Consider the following 27,264-nt stretch of genomic DNA (forward strand, 5'->3'; position numbering starts at 1 on the left):
GATAGTAAGTCAAATACAGAGGTGCTTATTTTTGGACAAAGAGACATATCGCGAGAGAGCATATGTTGTGCAGGAGAGCAGTGAGAAGAAAGCTGGTGAAAGTTTTACCACATGGTGCCTTGTAAACTGAGCAGTTCCGCTTCCRTCCACTAGGGGGACGAGGGCTGGGACCAGTGAGTCCGCCGCTGGCCCTCAGTCGCCGCCCCTTCCTCTGTCAAGCGCTTTTCAAAATCCGCTACAAACCTCTGGAGGATGATTGTACAGCCAGGGGGACTCGAGGAAGCGAGTCAAGAAGACTTTTTGTTTTGTTTTGTTTTGTTTATCCGCACTCTGTAATGTTTCTCAGTAAGAAGACGCCTCTAACCTCACACTGACGGTCTGTCAAGGATAAATGAACTTCCAGGAGAAACACGGCGCTGTCAGCAGAGAAATGTTGTAAACTTTTTTTTTTTTATTCCACCCCAAATATTCGCGTCCGAAAAGGAGACGCCTGCTAACCGAGTTTGGGGGCTTCGGTGAGTTTTTCTTTCTTTTTTGTTTCCCCAACATTAAACCTTTGTGGCAACTTTTTTTTTTTTTTTTTCAGTTTTATTGCGTTTTTTAAAAACATGAAGTTAGCAAACACTTTCCTTCAAACATCCCTCTGTAAAAAATTAGCCTCGTTAGCATAGCCCATCACTTTGCTCTAACTGGTTAGTCTTGTTAAACTTGAAATGATATTGACTATTAGGGTTTCTTAAAGCGTTATCAATAAAACACGTGAAAGCTAAACTTAGACAGCAACATGGGGATTTTGTTATTATATAGTAAAGAAACAACGACTTTGTTTTAAAAGTTTGAAAGAAAACTGCTGAATATTTGACACTATCGATGTATAAACATTGTCGTCCTTTATTTTTACTTTGAAAAAGTGCTGCTGAGGCACTTCTGATGCAATTTAATTGTATTTTTGAAAAATTGGTGCCAAGATAATTTTGACAATGCAACTAGTGCTTTGTGAAAAAAAAAAAGTTTTGTGCTGTTCTATATGTCGGAAGCCTTTTATTAAAAAAAAAAAAAAAAAGAAGAAAATTTCACTGGAAACTAAAAGCCTCATCTCATCCGAAGACGAGAGAAATCTTAAGTGATTATTGTTTGTGTAAAATAATATTGCTGACGCAGGTGCTGATTGGAAATGCATTTATACTGACATAAATGCACTGATAAGCACTTATGTCTAAATATGAATACATTTGGATAAAATATTAAGTGCAGAAACATGTCAGCTTTAGTTCTTAATTATTTATCTCCGAGCTAAAATGTTACATTTCTCTGTTACATTAATTTTATGTTTCAGTTACACCAAAGCCTTTTTTCCTACTCACTAAGTGTTTTGGTTTTTGAGTTATTGACTCTGAATCAATAACTTACTAACTTAATGGTTTAGACTTGATACGTTTCAGTCGTGTTATCATATTAAACAGAAATAAGTCATTTTAGAGTGTGTGTGTGTGTGTGTGTGTGTGTTGTGGAACAGTGCTCTATTGCTTCACCGTTATGTTTTTGTTTCGTTTTCATCGTGAGAACATGCAGAAAATACGATGCATCTGTGTGATTTGTGTTCTAAAATGTCCAGAATGTCGTAGGAACTATTAGGAAAAAAAGGGAAATTTGAAGTAAGTCCAAAGTTGAGAAATTAAAAACCTCTACCTTCACTCTTTTTCTGTTCTCTAAACTCTGTGTCCAAACTTTTACACAATGACAACAAAATAATTCCCGTGATCACAACCAAACTCATTTTTAAACGGTTAAAGTTTTGATTTCTGTAACGTAATTTAGTTTTAATTAGTGTCAAGTTTAAAACCCCCCACAATAACACACAAAGAAGTAGAATAAAGAAGAACTTTGGGCTTATTATTATCATGTTTTTAAAGGCCTCATATAAAATGATGCTGCATCAACAGGCTGTGGGGTTAACGCATGAAGACGAACACTTTTGAGTATTTTCCTGACTAACATCTGCTGGACATAATGAATGCAGTTACCTATCAATGCTGTGTGTGAGGATTAACCTCATTGTTATGACTTGGAGCGGGTGATTCCTCTGCGGCGGCGGCAGCTGTCGTCCCCGTAAGCAGCTCTGATGGTGAAGGTCTAAGAGCTAAATTGGCTTAGAGGTCGACTGTAGAAAGTAAAGCGAATCACATATTTATTTATTTATTGATCCGTTTAGTTTCCTCATTACTACAGTTTCTTTGTGTGATTCTTTTGCTTACGGAAGCCCCTGAAACGTCCAGATGTAGGGTCTTGATTGATTTTCTTTTTTTTTGTGAAGAGGCAGCTATTGTCTGTGGTGAATGGAGGGGATCCCAAGTCTGGAGTGTGGGGGGACACCTGGCCTGCCCGAGTGCTTGATGATCTCTCAGAGCAGCTGGAAAAGCAGGAGGAGGTCGGACGGCGCACGCATTGTCAAAATCCCAGAGTGGGGCGCTATTTGTTAAAAACAGAAAGCAAGTAATTGTGAAGCTGCTACAAAGAGCAAAGAGGGAACAAAACCAACAAAACGAATCATTTCAGTAGCGATGAATTTGATCGTATGCTGGGCTTATTTGAGAAGTTCACAGTAGGATAGCATTGACTAAAAGTCCGATAGTATCATGGTATTAACGCAAACGTTTGAGTCAAAAGTGCAAAAAATATGATCAGATTCTCGTCTAAAGCGGAAAGGCAACAGTAACTCCTACAGCTGTGAAAACAACATATTGATGAATACAGTTTTAGTGAAGTGTGTGCTGTATTTAGATGCACAGAAATGTTCAGTGTGTTGCCACTAAATGAATCAGTTTGTATTCGCTGGTGTTGCTTTTCAGCGGAAGCAAATAAAGCGTCAGAAATGAAAGCGAAGAACTTGATCTGCTGGTGTGAAATTCACGCTGTTGACCAGTAAATGCTGGACTTAAACGTTTGTCCTTGTGTAACCTCGGAGATCGAGCATGTTTCCGTTTCCGTCACGTTATGACACTTTTATCTAACAAGGTTACAGTTTACTCTTTTTACCTTCAGGCTGCATCAAAATGATTAGTCTCAGAAATGCCCATCACTGTCAGTTCACCTGATTGTATAATCGTTACAGTCAGATCAAGTAAAACCATCTCTACAAATGCTGCTGTGTGTGTGTGTGTGTGTGTGTGTGTGTGTGTGTGTGTGTGTGTGTGTGTGTGTGTGTGAGTGTGTGAGTGTGTGTGTGTCTAAAGCTCAGTTCCTGAGCAACACTTACCTGATAGTCTCATCATTGTAATCGGATTACCCAAAGCCTCTGCCATAAATGACGCTGGAGGAGTTTGTGGCGAGCTCAGTGGCTGAGCACTGCGCCTCAGATGAAGGCGCCGTCGGACAACCGCGCTGGCGAAGTAGACGCTCCCCTCCTGCTTGTAAGCTGTGTGGCGTTGGCGAACAGGAACGTTCGGTTCTGTGAGCTCTCCGGGTTGAACTTCTGTGTATCTTATCCGCTGCAGGGCAGGCTGCTGTCCTGTGGGATGGATGACGGCCGAGGGCAGGACGACTACGAGGAGCGCCTGAAGGAAGTCTTTAACAGTTTCGACACAAGTGGCTGCGGCTCCCTGAGTCCGGAGGAGCTCTCCGACCTCTGTCAGTCTCTGCACCTGGACGATGCCGCGCCAACTCTCATCCACACTCTGCTCCAGAACCAAGACCACTTCACTGCCAGGGTGAGGAAAAATCCCATTTGTTTCGCTTTCTTACGAGTCGTTTATAGGTAGGTTTTTAAGCGCTAGCCTTAGCAGCATTTTTGTAACTCTTTTTTTAGAGTTTAGATCCAACCTGACTGTTTAATTTTAATCATAGACCCAGGCCAGAAAATTTTATTTTAGTTAAGATTTTACTGCTTCTGTTTTTAGACTACTGTTTAAGTAAGCAGTGTAGCTGTTCCCTCTTTTATTTAACGTCTTCCAGCTCCGTCTTGTCGCTTGTTGTGAATCAGGTGCAGATCTTCTGGGCTTGATAGGATTCTGTCTCCACCGCTGCTTGAGCAGAGCGGCGTTCGCACGCAGTGCGCTGCACTCGTTACAGTCTGCACTCTACTTACTTTCTTTATTTCCTCAGCAGGTTAAACTCTCCATCTGCTCCTCTGTTTAGACCATAATAAGTAGATCAACTAACTTTATGTGGCGCGTTTTAAACGAGCGAACCCCGTCACGACCATCAAGCAAATTATTCTAGTCCGAAATGAGTTTGCCATAAATCTAAAATCGAATTCATATTTGTGTTAAAGTTAAATCATAACGGTCTTAAAAAATTCCTTATATATAATCTGTTGGATGTTTCAGAAATCCTGCATATATGAAAGTAGTTTATCATACTCTGCATTAAGCATATCTCATCTTGATATGTTTGGTAAAGGTTTTATTGGCTGTAGTGGCCTTATATTTGAGAATTATTAGACAGGAAGGTGGGTAATGAGAGGGGCGAAAGTCATCAGGCCGGGATTCAAACCTGGGACGATCACATCGAGGACTCAGGCCAACACAGTTTTTGTTGTTCTTTACCCCTGTGCCACCACGGCACACCAAGCATATCTAATCTTTTATTATTATTATTATTATTATTATTATTATTATTTATTATGTGAATTAAACCCAAAGCCATTTCTAATAAAGTTTCATGTATATCAAGTGGATCAAAAGTTGTAATTCTCCACTTGTGAAAGTAAATCTGTTGGGTTTAAAAAGCCCCGCCAGATTTACAACAAACCCCAGTTCTGAGCGCCACACTGTTGGACAGGCACATGTTTAAAGACAAAAAAAAGTCTTCATCATTTCTTTTGCCTTCCTGAAGGAAAACCTCCTCCATAATTGGCTGCTTACCCACAACCTATATGTTCTGCTGCTTTGTTTGCCGTCTTGTTGAGAAAATCTCATTCAGCGCGTCCATCACCAAGACGACCGCTCGGGTTAATCATTATTCACATGTGTGATTGTGCTCTTCCTGGGTGTTTATATGAAGCAACAGCAGGAGTCAAATATGATAAACTCAGTGCGTGTGTTGACTGATTATCCTTTATTCGTTTTAATCTCTTTGGATGAAACATGAGTGTTTTTTTTTTTGTTTGTTTTTTTTTTTCCAAAATGCTTGCCTTCACACTTTCTCCTAGGGTTTTGTTTGTGTATAAGCGTGTTGCAGACGGGTGGCTATTGTCTCGCATGGGCGGGTGTGTGCGGGCGGGGGTGAATGTTAGGTGAACCGATCGCCCGACCGCGACGCCCCACAATGAACGCCCAAAGAGGAGGGGGAGAGAGAAAGAAAAAGGACCCTAAAGGCGCCAGCCGTCGGCCTCGGAGGCACAAAGAAAATCAGTGTATTCAGGGTTGGCAGCTGCTGATTGTTGAAGTGTGACCTCTGCTGCTCCTGGCTGAAGCATCTTCCAGACAGTCAGACACGTTTCAAGGGAATTACGGCTCGGCTAAGGAATTTCGATCGGCTTTCTCTTGCAGAGTTGCATCGCTTAAATTCTGCGCAATCTTGAAGTTTATTTATAGCTATTACTATACGGCAGACTTCTCAAGAAGCCTTCAAAGCCTCATTTTTCTTCTTTGTTTTGCTTATTTGTTGCATTTGATCAATGCGCTAAGCTTCCAATGCGCACACAACTCTGGTAACTTCACCTTAGGCGTAAAGCAACCAGAGTTCTACTGAGTAATTTCTTGTTTTTAATCAAATTCCACGCGCAAAATAAGCTTCCTGGATTCAGTAGCAAAAAAATAAAATAAAATAAAAAAATCAAGCTGCATATAAGAACACAAAAGAGATTTCAGGGAAAACGAGCAAAAGCAACACACCCAGAAGCTGTTTGTGCTTCTTCAGGAACGTCTCATTGATGCATAAATGCTGCATCACCTGCTGCCTTCACTGCAGGTCATCTTCTGAGTCCAGTCCTATTGGTTAATTGGTTAGCCCCACCATCCAGGCACATGCAGCACTGCCTGCACCGTCTAATTTTAGTGCGAGATCAGACTGCGAGCAGCGTTTCTGTTCTGACAAAGCAAAAGCAAGTGAAACAAGCATATGTGGTGCATTTTAGTGGGAAGTTTGCATAGAAAAATTCAGGCACAATACAAACTGTGATTTGGGGGAGTACATTTTCTTAAGGCGATCGCCGCCGTCCTCGCAGTTCCCTCGCTGTCGTGTCTGAGTCAAGTTTTGACTCGACCGGGTTAAAAATGCCTTGTGTTTTGACATATTTGATTCTTATTCTCAGGTCGACTTTGACCAGTTCAAGCACGCTCTGATCCTGGTTTTGTCATCGACCACTGAGCCTCCTCAAGCCGAACAGGAACCCTCGCCAAAGCCAGGTAACGTCTTTATTTAGAAAAGCCTCAAGTTAAATATTGAACTCAGAGACTCTAATAGTGGAGAAGGTGACTGCTGAGGCGGAGCAGCCCTCATGCTGACTCAGCTGCACATCTCTGGCCGTCTAGCTGACTGTCGTGTTTGCTCGACTTCTGCCTCGCTTGTCTACCGTACGTGATGCAAAAATGATTTCAGGTCCATGTCGTCTCGCTTTGCGTCAGCTGTGTCGGTCTAGGATTGATTTTTTATTTTTTTTTATTATATTTTTTATGTTGTGATGAGTAATATTGACAATCACGTCTTGAACTGCTAGAGTAAATACAGTCCTGTCAATTGTCACGTCTCAGTTGAAAGAATAATATTTGCGATTCCGGTGAATTTCCTGAAAATAATGTGCCCGTTGACCTGTAATGCAATGAAAGCATCGCTGAGAGAATGGGAACACCTTGGTGTAAAATCATTATTTGGTTTCTGCTTTTTGCAGAAGTTGTCAGCTTTAGAGAAGTGGCCACCAAAGGCGTTGGGTAAATATTAGTCACAGGGGTTATTTTTAGAGTTTTTTTCTGCATTTAAAGCTTAAGAAGTGGCAATAAATAGACGGTTCTCTCTTAAACACCTTGGATTGGAAGGTCAAATAAAACATTTTCTACCTATAAACAAGCTACCACTTTTACCAAATAATATAAAGCACTTTTATTTCTTTTTAAGAAGTACAGGAAAAGCCAGATATGTACTTTGATATCTGTTTTTTATTAAAAAAAATTTGTTAAAAAAAAAAAAAAAAAAAACCCAGGATGCTGTTCTATAAATTGCTACTTTCCTTGTCACGTTCTCACCACAGAGTCTCCCGAAATCCAACCAAAGTTTGTGAAGGGCAGCAAACGTTATGGCCGCCGCTCCACGCCAGAGTTCCTGGAGCCCTTTTCAGACTTGTCTGAGGTTCCTAACGTTAACCCGGCCGATGAGGACGACTTGGAGGACAACTATGACTCTGCTGTTCCCAGGAAGCGTGAGGTAAACGGCTAAGGTTCCCCCACCCCTCCGAACACATTTGGATGCCTTTCTTATCGCCTCCTGCCCTGTCCTTGCCTGTACTGCGTTAACACGGCAGCCTCTGCCAGGCGTTGAGGCTGTATTCTTAGCTAATCAGCTTAGCGTCGTTCAGAGTGGGCCTTTTAAAATGCGAGGTAGTCGCTCCAGCGCAGGATTCACAAGACACCGATTGCATAAGCAGTCGGTACTCTTCTGTAAATAACGTTGGCATAATTGCTGTTTCAAAAGCCGTGGATTATCAACACGTAACCGGTGTTGGTGGCATTTTTTTATGACCTGACACTGGCTGCGTTGGGCTTTGAGTCAGCCCTGCATGCTGAGAGTTTTGGGACTTTAAGGATAGCCCTTGAAAGTTTTGTGCTTTTGACGTGAGCTAGTATGCTTGGGTTGAATCTAGCTGCAGTTCATTGATTAATCTGTCTTTAATCTGAATAATTCAGATTTCTTTGTCAGAGGATGAGAGATACAGATGTTTTGTTGAAGCTAAAATTGTGATCATTTGTGATGACAAGTACAACATCATCTCCCACTAGATAAAAAGTTCATAATTCTTTGTTTTTCTTCTTCCCAGTCAGAACCCAACTTATGTATTGTGCAACATGTGGAAAATTAAACCAAATTAGGTAAAAGTTTTAATTTAAAGTGTCAGGAATGGTATAAAATTATAATCTACATATTCCCGTAGCATCCCGTTTTGACTCCACCCCTGATGCCTGTAGACAAACACACTCTGAGATGCTAAACTGAAGTGTGTCTTGGTGTTAACTACTCTAGGCTCCAACAATTGATGATGTCTGCCGCTGTGGGCCAGCAGATGGGTCTGGGTCACAGGGGGGCTGTGCCACAGAGACTGCAGACCTGGTGCTGTGGGTGGAGGAGGGTGGAGGAACAATGAGCTCCAGCGACCCCCACCCTCCTGGATGCCTCCACTCCATGTATCAAAATGCCACTCGCAGAATCCCATCTGCTCTCTGTTCCCACTGTGACGGCTTCTCAAACAATAGAGGGTGACTCCGGGAGTAGATTTCAGCTCAGGAGGTCACACCTGGCCAAACTCCTTTTTTAAAAGCAGAGGACTTTGTGTGAAATCAGTTGCGAGAGACAAAGGCAAATATGTGAAGATTAATTTGATTTACCTTTGTTTTTGATGTCCCACTTCATATAGGGACCCAGACAATAGATTTTTGTCTTTGATAATTTTATAACATTTAATAACATCAATATTTCCAGCACTTGTTCTTAGAGGGGAATTTTTAGGGTGTCCACACATCATTAAAAAGTCTTATATTATCATGTATATGTAGCGTCCATCATGTCTTCCTGATGGGACATTAGACATCTTTCATTACTGGAGTCTATGAATAGGGTAGGCAAGTACAAGCCTTGACTTCAGCCTATTCATTTTTTTTCTTTTTGGTAAATTATTGGTTTGTAAAATAGTAATTTGTTTCCTTTTTTTGTCATGTTGTAAATTTATTACAACATTTACAATTTGGTCTTAAAAGCTTATCTAAAATTAAGGCCTTAATATGTCTTAAATTTAATTTGGTATTTTAATTTTTTAATCACAGGTCTTAAATTTTGTCTTGACAGAATTGTTTAATATCATATATTCTATGTATTTTATTTTTTTGTTGCGGACTTTTCTGTCAAGCAAAATTTCAGCCACACTTAGATTCGATGCTAACATACCCTTGGTGGCTAGCTAGCGAGCTAATTGCCGTTTCTTTTCTTTCTTTCTTTTTTTTGCGTTATTCTGTATAAGTGCAATTTCATCACCAGTTGGTTGGGAAAATTTTGCACATTTCTGTGGCGAAGTAGGTCTTGAATTCAGTTCATAATGGTGTTAAAAAGAGTTACATTTTAGTTGGTGAAACTTTTAGAAACCCTGATTTTTTTTTTTTCTGTTTTAATTTCCTCCGGCAGCGCTGGAATGCCCATGAAAGCAGCACAGAGGAGTACGAGGCAGAAGGTATGTCCGAGTCAGTCATTTCAGAAAGTTCCCCACACAATGATGGTGCTTGTTCAAGACTGAATTTGCCTTCGTGGCGCAGGCCAAATGCACCTGTGGAACCCAGACGAGCCGAGCAGACCCCGGGGGTCCGTCGTTCCCCGCTTGCAGGAGCGGCTGCGTGAAGCTTGCGAGGAGCTGGCGATGGCGTGGGACGGATGTGCTGCTCCCTCTGAACTGCTGGCCTTGTGTGAACATTTGGGTCTGGAGGTGTGACAGAAACCGAAGAGTTGAATGCTAGACCTTCAACTTTACAAAGAAATTTAGTTTCAACTTATCTTAAACGTAGTTTTAAACAACTGTTTTTGGATTTTTTTTTAGGCTAACCGTGACGCTCTCAGTCTCACTGACGACGGAGTGATGAATGTCCAAGAGTTCGTCTCCAGGGTCGTGAACAACAAACCGCTAACTCCCTCCGCCTCCACTCCCTACAGGCAACTTAAACGACATCACTCGACTCAGGTTGGTTTACCGACCAGAAGTGTTGGTACCAGTTGAACTTTTTCCACATTGCAGCCACAAATCTTGATGTATTTTTAGGAATTACACAAACTATTGCAGAATTCTAAGGAAAATGTTCTAAAGTTTTCAAAAGTATTTCCAATAAAACTCTGAAAAGTGTGGTGTGCCTATGTATTAAACCCCCAAGCAAAAGACTCTTTAACCGTCTTTTGCTTGGTCAATACAGCGAAGTTGAAAAGAGCCTTGTAGTGTCAGTTTTATTTATCTTTTTCTATTAAATAAAAATACAAAAAAACTATTTGATTCATTTGCTCAACTATGAACTTGACATGTAGTATTTTAAAGAAATAGATTTTTCAGATAAAAAAAAACTATGTTAAATAATTTTTTCCCTTTTAAAAGAACTGCATACAACTTCCTTTAGTATTTGGGTTGTTTTTCAGATTTTTGTCTTTTATTCTCAGGATCTGGGTCACTCCTACAAAAAGCTCACTATATTTAACCCACTTTTAGTAATGAGTGCAGCCAAGTGAGTGAAAGTTGCTGGATGTTTTTTGTATTTAAAAACAAGCAGGTTTTATTAAAGCGGAGTCCTTTGTCTTACTTTTACATTTATTTTTGAAAGCCCATGATTCAGTGAAAATCTCATTCTAAAAAAGTCCCAAAATTTTAAATGTCCATATGCATCAACACAAACACTTTACAGTTGAAACAGACTCCGTAAAATATACGTTGAATACTCCCAGTACATGTCATGATGTGGTACAACCTGAAGCTGCCACGTTGTATCAGTTGGATGTTTTGTTCAGCATCATGTGCAATGTTAGTTTTCTGCTTCATGTAACATTTTGCATGACTTGTCTGGTGTGTTTGGGTTTCGTGACGCTGTTTGTTCACTAATGTTATGCAACAGGCCTCAAAGTTCTGGCTGCAATTAGGCTAAATTACCCACAAATGGATTGGATTGTACTGGTTTGTCACATAAATCCAAATGGAATACTCTGAAAGCTTTCACCAAATGTGAAAAATAGTAAGACAGGAGCAAGCCTCCATCGTTTGTTTAAAAAAAAAAAAAAAAAAAGCTATAAATTGGATCTCTGTAGTGTTTGTAGGTCTAAGATGCGGTTTGGTTTCGGTTGCAGCCGTTCGACGAGGGCGGCCGAAGGATCTCGGCTCTGACCAGCACCATCGGCATGCGTCTGTTCTCGACACTCGACGACGGGAGCGGCTTCACGCCGGCCGAATACGTCCTGGACGCCTGGATAGAGGAGGGGATAGAAAACAGCGCCGAGATCCTGCAGGTGCCACACCGTAGTTTGACTCGGGCCATCTTTCTGAACCAAAAAGAAAATACAATTGTGTAAAAAAGCAAATTATTATTTTTTCCTTAGGCTTTGAATTTTGATCTAGAAGGAAAACTGAGTCTCGGCGAACTCACCGTGGCCCTCGAAAACGAGCTGCTCAGCACCAAGAATCAAGTTCACCAAGCAGCGCTAGCGAGCTTCAAAGCCGAGATCAGATACCTGCTGTGAGGAAGAGTCGCTGCTCGTTCACTTCTATGAGACCGTTTTCATAATCTAGTTGAAATGAAAGCGTCAAAACTGCACGATGATGGATCTTATTTCGTTCTGCTGACCCAAACCTGTGTGGTTCTTCTCAGGGAGCGAGTCGACAGAGAAATCCGAGAGAAGGCAAAAATCCAGTCTGATCTGGAAAAAGCGGAGAAGCAGAAGACTCAGCTCGCCACAGAAGTGGACGAGCATCACTCTGCGATAGAGCACACAAACAACCTCAACCTCAGGTCAGTCGTCGCCTCTGCTTTTGTTTTTTTCTGACTAAAAGTCCAAACGCCGAAGACTTTGGAAATCAGGGCATCCGTAACGTCTGCAAACGTGTTGGATGTCATCTTAATTTTAGACCTGAAAGATTTCACAAACTTTATATTAAAGTATAGTTGGCAAAGTGCATCTGCTCTTTCATTGTGTGTTCTTTGGTTTTTGGGTTTCTTTGAGAAAGATGTTTGATTTGTAGCTGTAGACTTTTGCACTGGTGTGCCTAACTTCTTCTGCTTTTTTTTTTCTTTTTCTTTTTTTAGGTGCACCAGAACGATCAACCGCTTCACATTTAGCATCTCAGTTTCACTTGTTTTTATAACTGTCCATAAAAGTGACATTGACTTGTAAAGTTCTTTATTTGAAGCAGAGTTGTGCAAGGCTGGAAAAGTGTCTAAATGAGCTCAAATTTAACCGTACAAACGTCCGAAGATAAATGAAATGAAATAAAATCCAGCTTTTATGGTCTTTCCTGTGGCACAGGAAATTAAGTTTGAAGCGCTTGGTTGGCTTTCTTTCAGAAATGACTCTATCGTACTGTTTTGTGGGATTTATCAAATGGAAACTTGTTTCTTTTTCTGTCCTAAATGTCCATTTATACTTTTTGATTGATGTGGGCAGGAAGCTTGAGCAGGACTACAAGGAGAAGCTGACGGCCGTCCGGTCGGAGCTGACGAAGGAGATGGACCAGATGCAGCAGCAGGCGGGCCTGCAGCGCGAAGAACTGGAGGCGGAGATCCGGAAGATCCGGGAGGAGGAATCATTACTCAGAGATCACCTCTCCATCTCGGTCAAGGTGCCGAAAGGCTCTCGAGTCGCGTTGTCGCTTTTTATTTTACATTCATCCATGAATGTAGAACAACAACAACAAAAAACATAAACCATTGTGTGTTTTCAGGAGAACAGGCGGCTCGAGACGGAATTGCTCGACAGCACCGAAAAGCTAACAGAGGCACAAAGCCAAATAGCCAAACTGCAGGAAAATTTGGAGAACATCATGAAAGACAAGGTGCAAAGTCATTCTCGTTTTCCTGTTTTGACACTTCAAAGCTACAGAGTACATCTCCATGCATAAAATATGTGAAATATCGTTCTAGTTTGGAGACCTGGACCCCGGCAGTGCCGACTTCTTTCTCCAGGAGGAGCGAATCAAACAGCTGCGCTGCGGCTACGAAGCACAATGCAGGGTAAACCGCCTCGTAGGCTTGTTGTCCCATCAGCTTAAAGCCAAATTTATCTTCGGCGCATCATCTTCATTTAACTCCTTCCTGCTTCTCGCGGCAGGAGCTGCAGGACCGTGTCGACGAGCTGCAGTCGGAGCTGCGGGAGTTTCACAGTCTTGGCCGAGCTCACGATTCTGCCGGCAAACCTCTGTCCGAGGAGCTGGAGAGCAAAAGCCCCGGCACAGAGTCCGACCCAGGTAGTCATGGGGAAAAAGAAACCTCATCCTCAGGGGCTAAACGCAGACTTTGCTATGTTGGTATTGCGAACAAATGTGATGTTTAAAGCAGGAATGCTGATGGGAAATTTTCAAGCATTCATGCATCTTTAAAACAAACTGAGGATTGGTAAGCTGTAGCAGTGCAGCAGCTAATTTACTGCATTAAATGACAGTTTTTATCATTTCCTCTGCTTTGATTGTTGAAGCATATTTATTCATTGTTTACCTGCTTCCTTTGCAATATGAATTTTACCATGCCATTTTGTAGTACTATTGAGAGTGATGCATTATGTTGAAAAAACAAATTTTTTTTTAACCATTTTTTAGTTAAGTGTTTGGCTGTGACAGCGTGGCACAGCATCACAAACACAAAATGCTGTTCTTGAAAAATATCCCCAGTTGAACTGAACTCCTTCAGAACAATACTTACTTACAGAAGGGACTTATTTCACCAAACTGCACACAGCGACTGACTTAATTATGTATTCGAATTTATTATCTATTAACGCCATTGTGAAACAAATGATAGAAGTAAAATGTGCAATAATACTGTCTGTTTTGGGAGATCTTTTCTCAGTAATTGAAATTTATCGAGAGAACAATAAGCCGACATTTTCACGATAAATGATGAACGATGGGATAAATGCCCACACCCTGCTGGACACGTTGCCTGTCGTCGATCTAACTCCGTCATACTGACACCAGCTGATCATGTGACTGTCTGCAGGTATCGGTCCAGACGAGGTCCAGCCTTTCAGCGTGAGCCTGGAAGCTGAGATGATGCTGGAGCAGCTGAAGGAGCAGCACTTACAGGAAATGGAGCGATTGCAAAACCAACTTCAAAGCAAGGTTCGTCATCCATTACTGCATTTCTAGAGGCTTCTGTTAATGCCGTTTACAGGCTGAAGTCTGGAAGCTTTAGAGTCTGGAAAATTATGTAATTAGTTGTTTATTTTTCCTTTCTGGATTGCAAGTACAAAAACTGTCTTCAAACAGTTTTTTTTCTATTGAATTCAATGTATTTATATTGCATATATGTATGACACATAATTTCACGACACTTAAAGGAAACGATTCAGTCCAATTGTACATGTATTCCACTATTAAGCAGTGCAGCCAGGTTCTGTTTATTATTCAAATGAGTTTAAAAAGTTTCTCCATTGAAGCTCAGCAGACACGGTGAACTTTATGGATTTTTGTACTTCAAATATTCCATCATGATTCCAAATAAAGAAATGAAAAGGCTTTGAAATATGAAGAAAGTGTGAAATTGTCATAAAATATTCAAGAATCCCTTTTTTCATTTTCTTTTCTGTTCAGATCTCTGAATTTGAAATGACTGTGGAAGAGCAGGAAGCGACCCACAAGGACCAGAAAGCCGCCCTGATCCTCCAGCACCAGGAGGAGGCCCAGGGTCTGAGGGAGCAGCTGGCCGGAGCTCAGAGCCTCGCAGAGCGGCTTCAGAACCAGCTCCAGCAGGCGGAGCAGGACCGGACCCGTCTGGAGCAGAAGCAGGCCGCCGAGAGAGAGGAGCTCCAGAACCATCAGGAAGACGAAGCCGCAAACCTCAGACAGCAGCTCCTGGAAGCTCACACTCAGATTGCCGACCTGGAGGACCAGCTGAACTCTCTGGAGAGCCAGCAGGCAGAGATGGAGGAAAACCTCCTGGCCAAGATGGAGGAGCTGAAGAACCAACACGCCGCGGAGGTCAGCAAGCTGACGGAGGAGCTGACACGGCTGCAACGGCAAAAGGACGAGTCGGAGCGGAGGTTACTGGACGACTGGGAGCAGGAAAAGAGAGACCTGGAGGAAAGCCACCAGAACAAACTCCAAATCCAGCTAGAGGAGGCAAAGCTGCTGTTTGAGAAGGAGCAAAGTGAAACGGTGAAGACGTTGACGGAGCAGTGGCAGGAGGAGAGAGCGCAGCAGGACGAGCAGAACAGCAAGACTCTGCAGCTGCTGCTGGAGGAAGAGATGCTGCGACTGGTCAAGGAGCAAGAGGAGAAGGAGGACCAGCTGAGGGAGCGCTGGGCGAGCGAACGGGCGCTGCTCGAAAAGGAGAGGCTGCAGCTACAGGAGCAACTCCAGCAGAGGGAGAGGCGGCTGAAGGAAGACTGGGAGAGGGAGAGGCTGCAGCTGGAAGAGGACTATGAAGGGATGATCCAGGAGAGGCTGAAGGAGGAGAAAGAGAAGCTAGAGGCCGAGAGAGAGGAGGAGGACGAGAGGAGGACGGAGAAGCTGATGGCGGAGGAGAGGGAGCGGCTGGAGGAGAGACACGGAGAGGCTCTGAGGAAGCTCAGCAACAAGCATACCGAGGAGAGGGACGCGCTCAGCGCAGCGCTGGACCGACTGAGAGAGGACATCGCCAAAGAGAGGTGAGACCTGATGGTTAAAGTTTGACTGGGAGTTTTTAATCAAGAGAGAAGTTTGGACTGCGGCTTGCAAAAGGTTTCGTACGTCTTTGTAACGTTACAACCAGAGATGCCAATGTAGTTGAACTGGATTCCATCAGATGAACGAACTAAAAAGTAATCCACAAATAACCCGTTTTCAACTCTGGGTTAGTACTTTATAAATCCAATCGTTTGACGTATTTATTGTTTTTGGAATATTAAATCAGACTTGGTCAGATTGGATGGAAAAGTTCTGTGAAGATCAACATCTACACAGCAAAAAAATCTTATTGAGTGTTTTTGGTCTGGCTTCTACAGCAAACATCTTAGTCCACTTTAAATAAGACAAAACTATCTGACAGAAACATTTTCATCTGGAAATATCTTTTCAATAACAATGGAAAAAGTATTAGTTCTACTGGCAGATTATTTTTCTCACGACATGAGGAAAATGTCTTGTTATAAAATGAAATAAGTAATTAGACTGACCAGTTTTTTTATTTTTTATTTTACAGCAAGTGTAAAATGAATAATGAAGAAACTGACAAAGACAGTAGGTTGGTCACGCATGTAAAGAAATAAACTGCAACACAAATCTTCTTTCAGGAAGTTCAGAAACTCTAAATATGATGTAAAATAAATGATAAAGAATGACGTTGCTCAGAGCACGAAGCATAGAATTAGAGTAGATCTGCACTCATGGGTGGGCACATTGTTCGATACCCAATCCAGAATCTTTTTCAGTATCGGGATGATACAGATACCGATATCAGTATTAGGTGTTCTCTAGTATTAGGTGTTCAAACATAAACATCCAAATGTCTTTAAAATGTCTTTTTTTTTTTTTTTTTGCTATCTAGACATAAAAACAAAGCAGACAAATGTCTTAAATTGCTGCTATAACAAACATTGAATGACCATGTACAGGAAGGAAGTTGAGCTCAGCTTCACCCAGAGAATCAGAGAAGCAGAAGATCGATTCTCCTGTGATCAGGAGTCTGCGGCGGAGCGCTTTCAGGCCCAACTCCTCCAACTCGAACGGCGCTACCAAAGCGAGCTGACGACCCTCTCCGAAAGCCACGCCGTGCAAAAGCTGCACTGGGAAGTAGAAATGCATAAAGTTGTAGAGGGCGCGGAAGAACGATGGAAAACAGCGGAGGAAGCCTTGGTGCAGGAAAAAGAGCGACTCGATCGGGAGCGGAAAAACGAGCGACGAGAGCTCGAAGGCATCCACGGCGAAGAAACGGAAGCGCTGAGAACGGAGAACGAGCGACTCTGTAACGAACTGGAGGACGCTCTGAGCGCAGCCCAGAGGAAGGAAATCGAGCTCAGCATGCAGCTGAACGACCTGCACGGCCGGCTCCAGGAGAAACGCCAGCTGCTTGCCCGGTCCGAGGACAAAGTCCTGCAGGCGGAGCTGCTGCTCAATCAGACGGTGGAAGACTTCAAGCAGGAGAGGGCCGAGCTTCTCGGCAGCAACTCGGAGCTGCAGGCGAAACGCGACGAGGCGCTTTCCAGTGCGGAGAGGCTGGTCGCCGAGAGGATGCTGCTGGTAACCGAGCGCGATGACTTGCAGGTGAAAGTCGAAGAGCTTGAGACGCTTCTCAAGCAGGCGGCTCTGGACTTTGAGCTGGAGCGGAAGGAGATCCTGGAGAATCTGACAGTTCTAGAGGAGAAGCTGAGAGACGCTCGGGAAGTCGAGGCGCTCAGAGCGGAAAGAGACGTTCTTAGAAGCAAACTGGAGGAGCTGCAGGCTGTATCCAGTACAAACGGAGARGAATCAAACTGTCTAAATGTACTTATAAAGAATCAAGATGACGAATCGTGTCGAGCTCAGTCCGATCAGGATGAAGACGTATTAGAGAGATGCATACATGCCGATCAGGAACTTGACAATGGCGATTTTGCCACCATTGAGGACCAAGCTGACGAGCAGGACGGCCAAGACGGAGCGAATAAAAACCAGGAAAACTGTTGCGTTTTCAGTGACAACAAAGTTGGTGATTCTCCTGATGAGAAACACGATTATTTAGTTGAAAACAAATGCCAACCAGTTTCCCACGAGAATCGGGGCAAGGACGCCTCTCCGCTTCTGGCTTTTTCTGACAAAGATAAAGCAGCTGCTGAATGGCCCGACCAGGCGACCGAACCGCAAGAGGACGGCAGAAGCTGTCTGCACGAAGATCAGCAGCGTCATGAGACTGGGGTTGTGGGTCTAATGCTGCAGGAGGCGGCAGGTGATCCAGCTGAGGTTGATTGTTTATCAGATGGCTCTCGCAGCCTACAGGAAGGGGGTGAAAACCGGGACAAATCCATGGGAACCATTAGAGTATTTGACTGCGAGAACCAGGAGAGTCCTGCTCTGAACCTGCAGGACTTGTACGACACCGCCAGGGAGGAGAACGTTCTGCTGCACGAGAAGATCGCCCTGCTTCAGCAGAAATCCGAAATACTAGAGAGTCTGCTGGCGCGCCACAGCGAAAAGCTGAAGAGCAGCCACCGGGCTCTGGAGGAAAACTCCAAGCTCAAAGTGCAGGCGCTGCTGCTGATGGAGCACGTGAGGGAGCTGCAGGCGAAGAGCCTGAGGATGGCCGACCTCCAGATCCGGTACGAGGACTGTGCGTGCGAGAACGCCAAGCTGAGAGACCAGAACGAGGCACTGGAGAAGCGGGTCTGGAGCCTGGAGAGCAGGCTGGACGTCTTCCGCGAGTTCAGCGACCGGCGCCCCTCGCTGGTGGACGAGATCGGCAGGATGAGGGCGGAGAACGTGGAGCTCTTTCACCTGCTGAGCCAACTCGAGCGGCAGGAGGACGGGCTGTCAGACTCCGACGCCGAGCCGGCGGAGGTACACTCGGACAAGCCTCCTCCGCAGCGAGAGGAGAAATCCCCGGCGGGGTTTGACGTCGAGGAATGCTGCAGGGAGTTCGAAGAGCAGAACAATAAACTGCGCAAGACCATCGCAGAGCTGCAGGACGAGTCGCAGATAATAAGCAAAACCACTCGAGCTCATAGGTAAAGCGGGAGGAAAAACTAGGATCCCGAGTGGCGTCTGCTTCCCCGTCCCACTAGTGGTTCTGATGTTAGATCCACTCTCAGTGTTTTTCCCCCCCCAGTCACAACGTAGAGCCGCTTCTCCTGCCTGTCAAGCTCGAGATTACTTGAGCTAAGCTGCTTTCGTCCTCGTAAAACCCCATCCTGAGTCTTTAAATTCGCTGTATGTGTTCAACACGAAGCTTACTGTGATTTAACGTCTCGTAAAATGAGTTTCTAATAAAATCCATCTTTCTTTAGATACAAAGCTACTCGACTAGCAGAGGAAAACGTCTGTCTGCAAAAAAACATCGCCGCTCTGAAGGAAGGCGACTTGAAGGAGGCCAAGGATGAGTTGATGTGAGCCTCTTTAATAAAATATTGTCATAGGGTCTTAGAATTTGATCGTGGTATTTTGTGGTACTGTTACGATAACGATTAAAAAAAAATCATAAAAATGTATTTAGTGCTTATTTTTTACGGCAGCTGAGACTATATGGCACTCTATTCATAGCCCCACAAATGTTGTTCTTCAAAATATTCCCATTTAAAATAAAAGATAATGTTGGTTTTATTGTAGAGCCTCGAGGTCCTCCTCTTCTGACGGGAAATATCATCACTTTCCTGCTTTTATTTTTATTTTTCTCATTTCTCCGCATTGCAGACAAACCTTGAAGCATTTGGAGAAAGGGAAGCATGCAGCTCAACAAGCCGCCGACAGTTTCAATAAACAGGTAATGGAGTACGTTTCCGAATGAGAGAGAGTCTGTTGTCAAGAACCGTTTACTGTTGATGGATTTTAAGGGTTTTACTCGTCTCCAGGTTTCAGAGTTGCATTCCCAGAGCCAGCAGCTGGAGGACGACAACGGGCAGCTGGAGGACGACAACGGGCTCCTGGTGGAGAGAAACGCCCAAAGTGTCGCCGACATCGAGAGCCTGCGAGAGCAGCTGGCGGAGCTGATGAAGGAGAGCGAGACGAGGGAGGCCCTCCACTCCAAGGAGAAGACCAAGGTCGGCAACACGCACCCCGCTCCCCGTCCTGCTGTTGAGCCTGGCAGTAGCTGGTAGTTGATTGGTGGTTGTTTTGTGCTAGATGGCAGCTTGTGTGTCTGCTCTGGAGGCAGAGTTTGACAAAGCTCTGAAGGAGTCCACTCAGCTGAAGGAGAGAAATGGCCAGCTCTCACAGCAGCTCTCTGGCCTCAGGGAGAAGGTGAGCAGCTTAACGTGGGCGGGCCGGTTCGCTGGGAGCCAAATACGAACGCACGCCACACTTTTCAAATCTGTGTGTGTAGAATGCCATGTAAACCGTTTCCTCCCACCGTACGACGACTTGTTTTTGTTGTAAAATGACAAAAATGTCGCTGCACTCGTACTTGCATTTTCTAAATGTTCTTAAAAGTTTTGCAAGAACATTCAGGGAAACTTTTTTTTTTCACATCAGGCCTTCCAAGTGGAATCGATGGAGACTCGGCTCAGCAGTCTGGTAGAGGAGTGCAGGACGGTGGATAAGGAGAGTGCCGGTCTGCGCAGCCAGCTGGCTAAAGCTCAAGAGCAGGTAAGAACCAAACATCCACAACACTGAAAGCCCCCCCCACAAAATCCAAGTATCTTTGGTCTGGTTTCTAGTGCAAACATCTTAGTTTTATCTCAAAAAGATAAAACTAACTCACTAACGAATAACTTTTCATTAGGAAATGGGAGTTTGTTTTAAGTCAATAATCCCTAAATACTGATGAAAAAATGTGAGTTATAAGGGAAATAACCTGCCAGTGGAACAAGATATTTTTCCCCTTTTATAAGCTAAAATATCTTGTTCCACTGGCAGATTGTCACTTTTTCCATCTTCTTTAAGGAATTGTTGACTTAAAACAAGCTATTTCCTGCTGAAAAGTTGGTTAGTTTTATCTTTTTAAATATACTAAGATGTTTGTATTAGAAACTAAACCGAAAATCCCTAATAAGACTTTCCTTTTACCTGATGAATAACTAAGTTTTGACGTTCAAGTAGGTTTAGCTGCAACTTTAGCTTAAAAATAAGCCTCATTTCACCAAGTTTAAATCACTTAACAGAAAGTATCGTCTCTACGTGAAGAAGTCTAAGAGTTTTGAGTTGAAAAATGAATCTTGAACTTGTCTTCCCACGCCCTCCAGCTGGTATCTGCAGATGAAACCTTCAAGGTGGTGAACCGGCAGAGCGCCCGCCTGAAGTCAGACCTCCGTGTTCTGCAGCAGGAGAGGGATTCCCTGAAGCACGAGGTCGCAGTGCTGCACATGCAACTGCAGAATGCAAATGAGAAGGTGAGACTTTGTTTTCTGTCTTTTTTTTTAGAATGTTTAGCAAAAAACAGAAGTGCAAAAGTGTGATTCTTTTTTAAATTTTTTTATTTAATGTCAGAACCAAATTTTGGAGAGGGCCCTACACTCCAGCGGCAAACAGAAACAGCAGAACCATTCCTCCTTCCTGAAGGCCTTGGAACAGGAGCTGGAAGCAAAAGCCGAGCTGCCACGGGTGAAGATCCGACTCCTTTATTTGCTCCTAAAGCGTTCTGATGAAGCAGCAGTTTCCTGATGTCTATTAAATTTGTTTCAGGGCTGCGACGCTGAGCAAAGCCACGCAGAACTGGACAGTCTTCTGCAAGAAAACGAGTCACTCAAGACACAGATGGCTCGAATGTCAACACACATGATGGAGGTAAACCCAGAAAATATTTTCTAAAAGTGACTTTTATTTCATTGTGAGTTGTACAACGGATTATTAGGGAGTTTGTTTGTTTAATTGTGAGAATGTTGTCATAAATATTGAGTGGAAAAGATGCAATTTTACAAAAAAAAAAAACATCTGAAAATTATAAGAAAAATGTTTTAATAAGGAAAAAGCTTCGTTTTCAGGATCTGACATGACCAGCTCAGTTTGTGTAAATATTTCTTCAAAATACACATTTGTTTGCACAATTGTTTCAAAGTCCTGCTACTGATAATAATGTAATACTGATGTGTTATAATTTTTTATGGCATTTCTACTAAGCATTAATCATTATGTGTAAAACTTATACCAAAGTATAACTTCACAAAATGCTCACCATTCCTCATTATAATTTATTTTATTGTATTAGCATTCTTATAAAATTCCGATTAAAATTACTACTGGGAATATCATGACTTTATTCCGGTAATGTTAAAGAAAATTTGGCCCTAATATTATTCCGTAATGTTAACCTAAAAGTCCAAATAGAGTAAAACTCGCTTGTCAAACAAAATGGCGGCCCTCTGCGTGCTGACATCACTCTGAACTATGGAAACCCAGGAGTGCGTTGGTGGAAAAACAAATCCAGACTAAAAAAAACAAAATCTTCAACCCTTTGTACAATGCTTGAAAAGTTTGTTGAAATGTATTTTTTTTGTTTTATTTTTAGGAGTTACTCTACTATATTATTCTCTTTTGCTTCCAGTCGTTTCACGCGCAGTACGGCGGACATCTTCCTCCATCGCCTCAGAGGGGGCCGAGGGGACAGCAGCGTGGTGACGACCCAGACAACATGCAGGTAAAGCAAAATTTAATCTTAGAATCATGTCCAAAAGTCTTGATTATACGCTGCAATAAGAAAAACTGACCTTCTGCTCGCATCTACTTTGCAGCAAATGTAGAGCTAACCAAACTAGATGGTTTAGCACCACTGCATCGTTGTACAGTAAATAATGCACTACTTCCATCCTCTTTCATTTTCTATCATTTTGTTTTTACTTTTTGCCACTCTGGTTATTTGTAAACTTGCTCTGTCAAAGGAGAACCTGCGCACCGTGTCTTACTGTGGGTCATCTGTTGTCATGGGATACAGTGAAAGTCAAAGCGGTGTTCAATCCATTCAGATCGCTCACTTCAGCTGCTTAAAAATTATGCTAATGTTTTATAAAAATAAATGGATAAAACTTACAGATCACTAACATTGCTGCCAAATGTGCTGGAAATGACTGAGCAAAGGTCGCCCAGGGTGACTATAGTTTTTCGAAAACTTTGTTGAAAGCTTTGTATTTAAAAAAGAAAAAAAGTCTTATACAGAAGTATACAAACCCTTTGGAAATGTTCCTCAATAAATTACTTCCCAGTCTTTTGTAGCTTCTAACAGGTTTCCCCTCATCCATTTTCTTTTGTAACGATTTTTTCTGGAAAAGGCATCCCCCACAGCATTATGCTGCCACCACCAGATATGGTGGTGTGTCCAGGATGCATTGGTTTCTTTGGTGGGTTTTTTACATTTCAGACTCATCAGTGCAGTCAGCAACCAGGAAATGCTTTGAAGTTTGCGATTGTAGTGTGAAAAAACGTGAATAAGCCCAACGGGTGTGAATACTTTTGCAACACGTCACATGTTGCGAAAGACGTGACGTGTTTTAAAAGATGGCTGAAAACGCAATAATTTTCCTATCAGTGTAATTTTTTAAACATCTGAGCTGAGTGATTTCTGTTCAGTTTTGGTTTTTTCCATTTGATTTTTTTTTGTTCTTTCAGCTTAAATTCTGAGTTCTCTGTATTCATTTTTTAAAATTATTTGTTGCTGCCGTCACACACATCACTATCCCAGCATCTTGTCTGTTCTCATGCCACACATGTAGTGTTTACTTTCTGGGTTTGGTGTCCAGTCCATTGAGACTGTTTGTGTTTCCAAAACTCACTGTTCTTATTTAAGTTTCCGTCTCTGGGCTGAAGGAGTTGAGCTGCGGTGATCATCTGGGTGTCGTCCTGGTTCCTGTTTTTTATTTTTGTTGTTGTTTCTGTCAAGCTAATAACATTAGATTTATGACTCTGATCATAAGCAAAAAAAAAAAGATGTGCAACTCTGTATACTGCAGACTGTTATACTAAAACTGAGTTGTGTTGAGGCTTCATCTATGTTCAGATAATATAACTATGAACTTTTTGCAGTGCCTTACAGAAGTATTTATCTCTTAAGCCACAAAAATATAATGTAATATATAATTAGGATTTTAAATGATCCAACACAAAAGAGTGGATATTTTTTTAAATGAAAGAAAATGGATGCATTTTTTTTTTTGCATGTAAGCCAGTTTAGTTTTGTTATCTGATCAAATTCCTCCACATGTTTGCCTCTGATTCTTCCACTGAACAACTTAGCATTTTTTTTTACTAAGGATAAATTATAAACATTTCAGTATCTGAACCAGGACGGTTATTAATATCAGATCTGTGCATCTCCACTTTTTAAGTAGTTAGGTGGTTTCTAAGCTTTTTGATGAGATTTCCACTCCACACTTTTCAGATTTTTTATGTAAAAGACAATGAGAGCCAAGCATTCTTTTCTGTCTCACTTTGTCCCGGTAAATCACACCAAACACATAAAAATGTGTGTTTGTTAAATAATGACCACAAAGTAATACAATTCAGAATAAATGAATACTCTGTGAGGCACTCAGGATCCAATGCCATATTTACTGAAATTGTTTTTCATGGTTAGATGCATTTTTTTTCTGCGTTTTTCTAGTTAATAGATTTATAGTTAACGCATCTGACTAGTAGACCTAAAACAAACTTGTAGTGCGTGTGCGTATGCGTGTGTGTGTTGAGGGTTGGAGGAGAGGGTAGACCTCTGGTGAAGTGTTCCTGCCTTTTCTCTCCAGGGGGCGCCGCCGGAGCAACGGGCCGCTCACGCAGACAGCTGCAGGCGGATCGGTGGATTGTGACAGTTGCCGCTTTCCCCCGCGTTCGACTTCTTTAACACTTCTCTTCTCTTCTGACATATTTGAAATCAGAGCGTTAAATGTGATGCTCTCTCACATCCTGAACAAATGTGCCTGACTGAAAAGGCACAAAGGTGCGATTGTGTTTCTCTGCTGCTAGGGGGCAGGAACGAGCATAGAGGCATCCTGCCGGGGTATTTTTATTTATTAATTTTTTTTTACAAAGCAATGTGGATTTACAACAACGATACTGAAAGCTATGTTTACCAGAAATATTTTAGAAAGTGTAACTTTTTCTGTATGCACAGTCGACAGATAATTGACTGTTATAGTTTACTAAACTGGGTTGATTGCAGGGAGTTTTGAAGCTGTATGTGTGGGATGTTTCATTAGAGCACTTTTACTCTTCGTAATAAATGTGACAGGGTATTTAAATCCTCAGAGGCTAAATGTTGTGGATATTTGCCTTATTATTATGGAGAAAAGTTACATTTTAGGTGCATTTTGTGCCCTGTAAGCCTCTTTGTTTAATCACCTGACATGTTACTGTATGGTGTAAGGCTCCTGGTGTTTTGTTTTCTTTCTGTTTAAGCTAGAAATGTTTACATGTCAGACAATAAATGTAGCTAAATATGTTGTGGACCTTTTTGTGTTGCTGCTGCGCTACCAAAGTGAAGTTTTTCTGTCACATGTTTATTTCACTTCCTATTCTTGTAGTATTTATCTTTAATCGGTGTGCCATTATTGCCATATTTATTCTTTGAGTTGTCTTTTTTTTTCTCCTCCATGTTGTATGGTTATTTATTTTTTCTTAAGTTTTATTTATACATTAAATTATAGATTTTTTTTTTTTTTTTTTTTAGGCATACGTGATTATTTTAAGCATATTTCATTTTAATTTATTTTTAAGGGATCACTTTTAGAAATGTACCGAAAATCATTCTCTGCAAAAATCAGTTGGAAAATAAAGCAACCATGTCTCAAAACAAAATCCAAATGTCTGCATGTTGTTTTCTTCTTCTAGTCACACGTCTTCCTTTATCACAACTTTAAAAATTTTTATTTAATTTAAAAAGAATCACATTTTGCTACGTCCGCATTTTCTTGACTATATTTCTTGCTGTCTTCTCACCAGGATGAACGAGAGAGGAAGATGAAGAAGATGGCGGAACGCATGAGGGAAATCGAACTTTCACTCCATAACGTCAAGCTGCTGCTAAAGGAGAAGGTGACTCAGCTGAAGGACCAGGTACGTTATGATCATCCTTATAAAGTGGCTTCACATACCGGTAAAATACATTTTTATAAGCTAAGAGTAAGAAGACGGAAAAATGGATGAATAAATTCTAGTGAGTTTCTTTGTAGATGTTTGTGAAAATGTTTGTGCTTTTTTTTCCCCAGTAACTGAAACTTTAAAAGTCAAAGTAAATTTTATTAATGAGATTAAAGATTGTTTTTCAGGCTTAATGCAAATCCAAACTACTTTCTTTTGTTTTATACAATTTTTCCATCATGTTTTACTTGTGAGAAGCTTTTACACCATATTAATATGTTCTACTTCCACTTTATTTGAAAGTTTGACTGGCATAGAAAATAGTTTGTTTTTCTACCAATTTATCTGTGTCCACCTACTTTCCAAACAGAAAATCTTTTAACACGCGACCAGTAAATCATTTCACTTCTCCGATTCTTGCAGCTGCACAGGAACGGCAAAGCAGACGTGCTGATCAAGGACCTGTACATGGAGAACTCTCAGCTGATCGAGGCTCTGGAAATAACGGAGCAGCGGCAGAAAATCGCAGAGAAGAAGAACTACCTGCTGGAAGAGAAGATCTCCAGCCTCAACAAGATAGTGCGGGACCTAAACCCGTCGACGCTCTCGTCGCTGCCGTACAACTACAAATGCCCGTAACGCGTCACTCGACACGTTTGAAGGAGTTGGTTGTGTCAACTTTGAGTAAGCGCTGAACGTATGCGAACCACAGGGACACTTGTGCAACAGATGCAGCCAGATGCAGGACAATTGGAAGGCTCAGACTCATGTAAACGTCGCTGCTAAATATGCAGGATCTCTATTTGTTTTATCCTTAACCGTAGCAGGTCGACAGACTTGAGTTTTTGATTAACCGAATACGAGGTCAAACGGTTGGCTAGTCATTTATTTCGTAGTAATTTATCATTTTAAAACAATTTTTAAGCTGAAAAGTTGGCTACAAATAGGAAAACGATCCCACCTTTGCATATTCTGTACTGTCTCTGTCCAAAGAGAAAAGCAACATTGATGTAAAATGTGTGTCTGTGTTGGTCCTGTAGACACAATGTTAAGAACGAACAGGAAGTAAAATCATGGACAGAATCATCAGTTTTGTAATGCAGACAATGTTTTTGCTTTTTATTTAACACTACCTGAAACTATGTGGACTATAAAAGTCTCGTGTGGCAATACTTAACATTTATTTAATTATAATTAAGGGGGGAAAAATGCTATAATCTGTTGCAATATGTAAAGTTGCCATCATTAATGTGTTTGAGCTGAAATGATCTGTTACAAGTGCAAATAAAATGTATAGCATTCTGATAGTTTGTGGTCATTTTCTTCCTGATTCGAAATGCGATTCTCGTTTTTCTTCTGCTGTTTAACATATTCATCTATTGAGGTAACTGGAATTTGGATTAAATAGTGCTTGCTCCACCACCATATCCTGTAAAAGCTTGACACATGGTCAAAATTTTTATCTAAAGATACTTTTTGATTATTGTCAACTTAAAAATAAGCCCCCCAACTGGATCAAGTCGGTATTTTTAGTGGTGTATTGAAGAAGTATTACTACTTGAACTTTTCCACTTTTTTTGTACTTTAATCACAAACTTTTATTTTATTGTGGATTTCGTGATGAACCAACTGGTGGTGCAAAACTGTCAAAGGAAAAGTAGAAATAGTGTCTTTTTTTATTGAAAAAGGAGTATTATCCTCCTTTATTCTGATACCACTAACAGTTCCTG

General features: G+C 41.9%; 1 protein-coding gene across 5 annotated transcripts; it reads left to right on the plus strand.

Annotated features, from left to right (window-relative positions):
- Positions 1-56: 56 nt before the first annotated feature.
- On the plus strand, positions 57-26,841 carry nin (ninein (GSK3B interacting protein)). Of its 5 annotated transcripts, none has more exons than XM_008399005.2 (28): positions 57-515; positions 3,495-3,707; positions 6,254-6,347; positions 7,187-7,359; positions 9,325-9,370; positions 9,453-9,619; positions 9,731-9,871; positions 11,014-11,172; positions 11,263-11,399; positions 11,532-11,672; positions 12,325-12,499; positions 12,602-12,712; positions 12,801-12,890; positions 12,988-13,123; positions 13,872-13,993; positions 14,465-15,519; positions 16,465-18,549; positions 18,829-18,927; positions 19,232-19,301; positions 19,390-19,578; positions 19,661-19,777; positions 20,009-20,122; positions 20,719-20,865; positions 20,963-21,076; positions 21,158-21,259; positions 22,017-22,109; positions 25,397-25,510; positions 25,958-26,841. In XM_008399005.2, the coding sequence occupies exons 2-28, from the start codon at positions 3,516-3,518 to the stop codon at positions 26,171-26,173; spliced, it is 6,399 nt and encodes a 2,132-aa protein (XP_008397227.1). In that variant the 5' UTR covers positions 57-515; positions 3,495-3,515; the 3' UTR covers positions 26,174-26,841. The 5 variants fall into 5 exon arrangements, with proteins under 5 accessions (XP_008397227.1, XP_008397230.1, XP_008397229.1 ...); XM_008399008.2 differs by lacking the exons at positions 57-515; positions 25,397-25,510; positions 25,958-26,841 and adding exons at positions 3,269-3,410; positions 22,204-22,256; positions 24,202-25,093; XM_008399004.2 differs by lacking the exon at positions 57-515 and adding an exon at positions 3,270-3,410.
- Positions 26,842-27,264: the final 423 nt, after the last annotated feature.

Source organism: Poecilia reticulata, linkage group LG22 (assembly GCF_000633615.1).
Source record: "Poecilia reticulata strain Guanapo linkage group LG22, Guppy_female_1.0+MT, whole genome shotgun sequence".
Taxonomy (NCBI): Eukaryota; Metazoa; Chordata; class Actinopteri; order Cyprinodontiformes; family Poeciliidae; genus Poecilia; species Poecilia reticulata.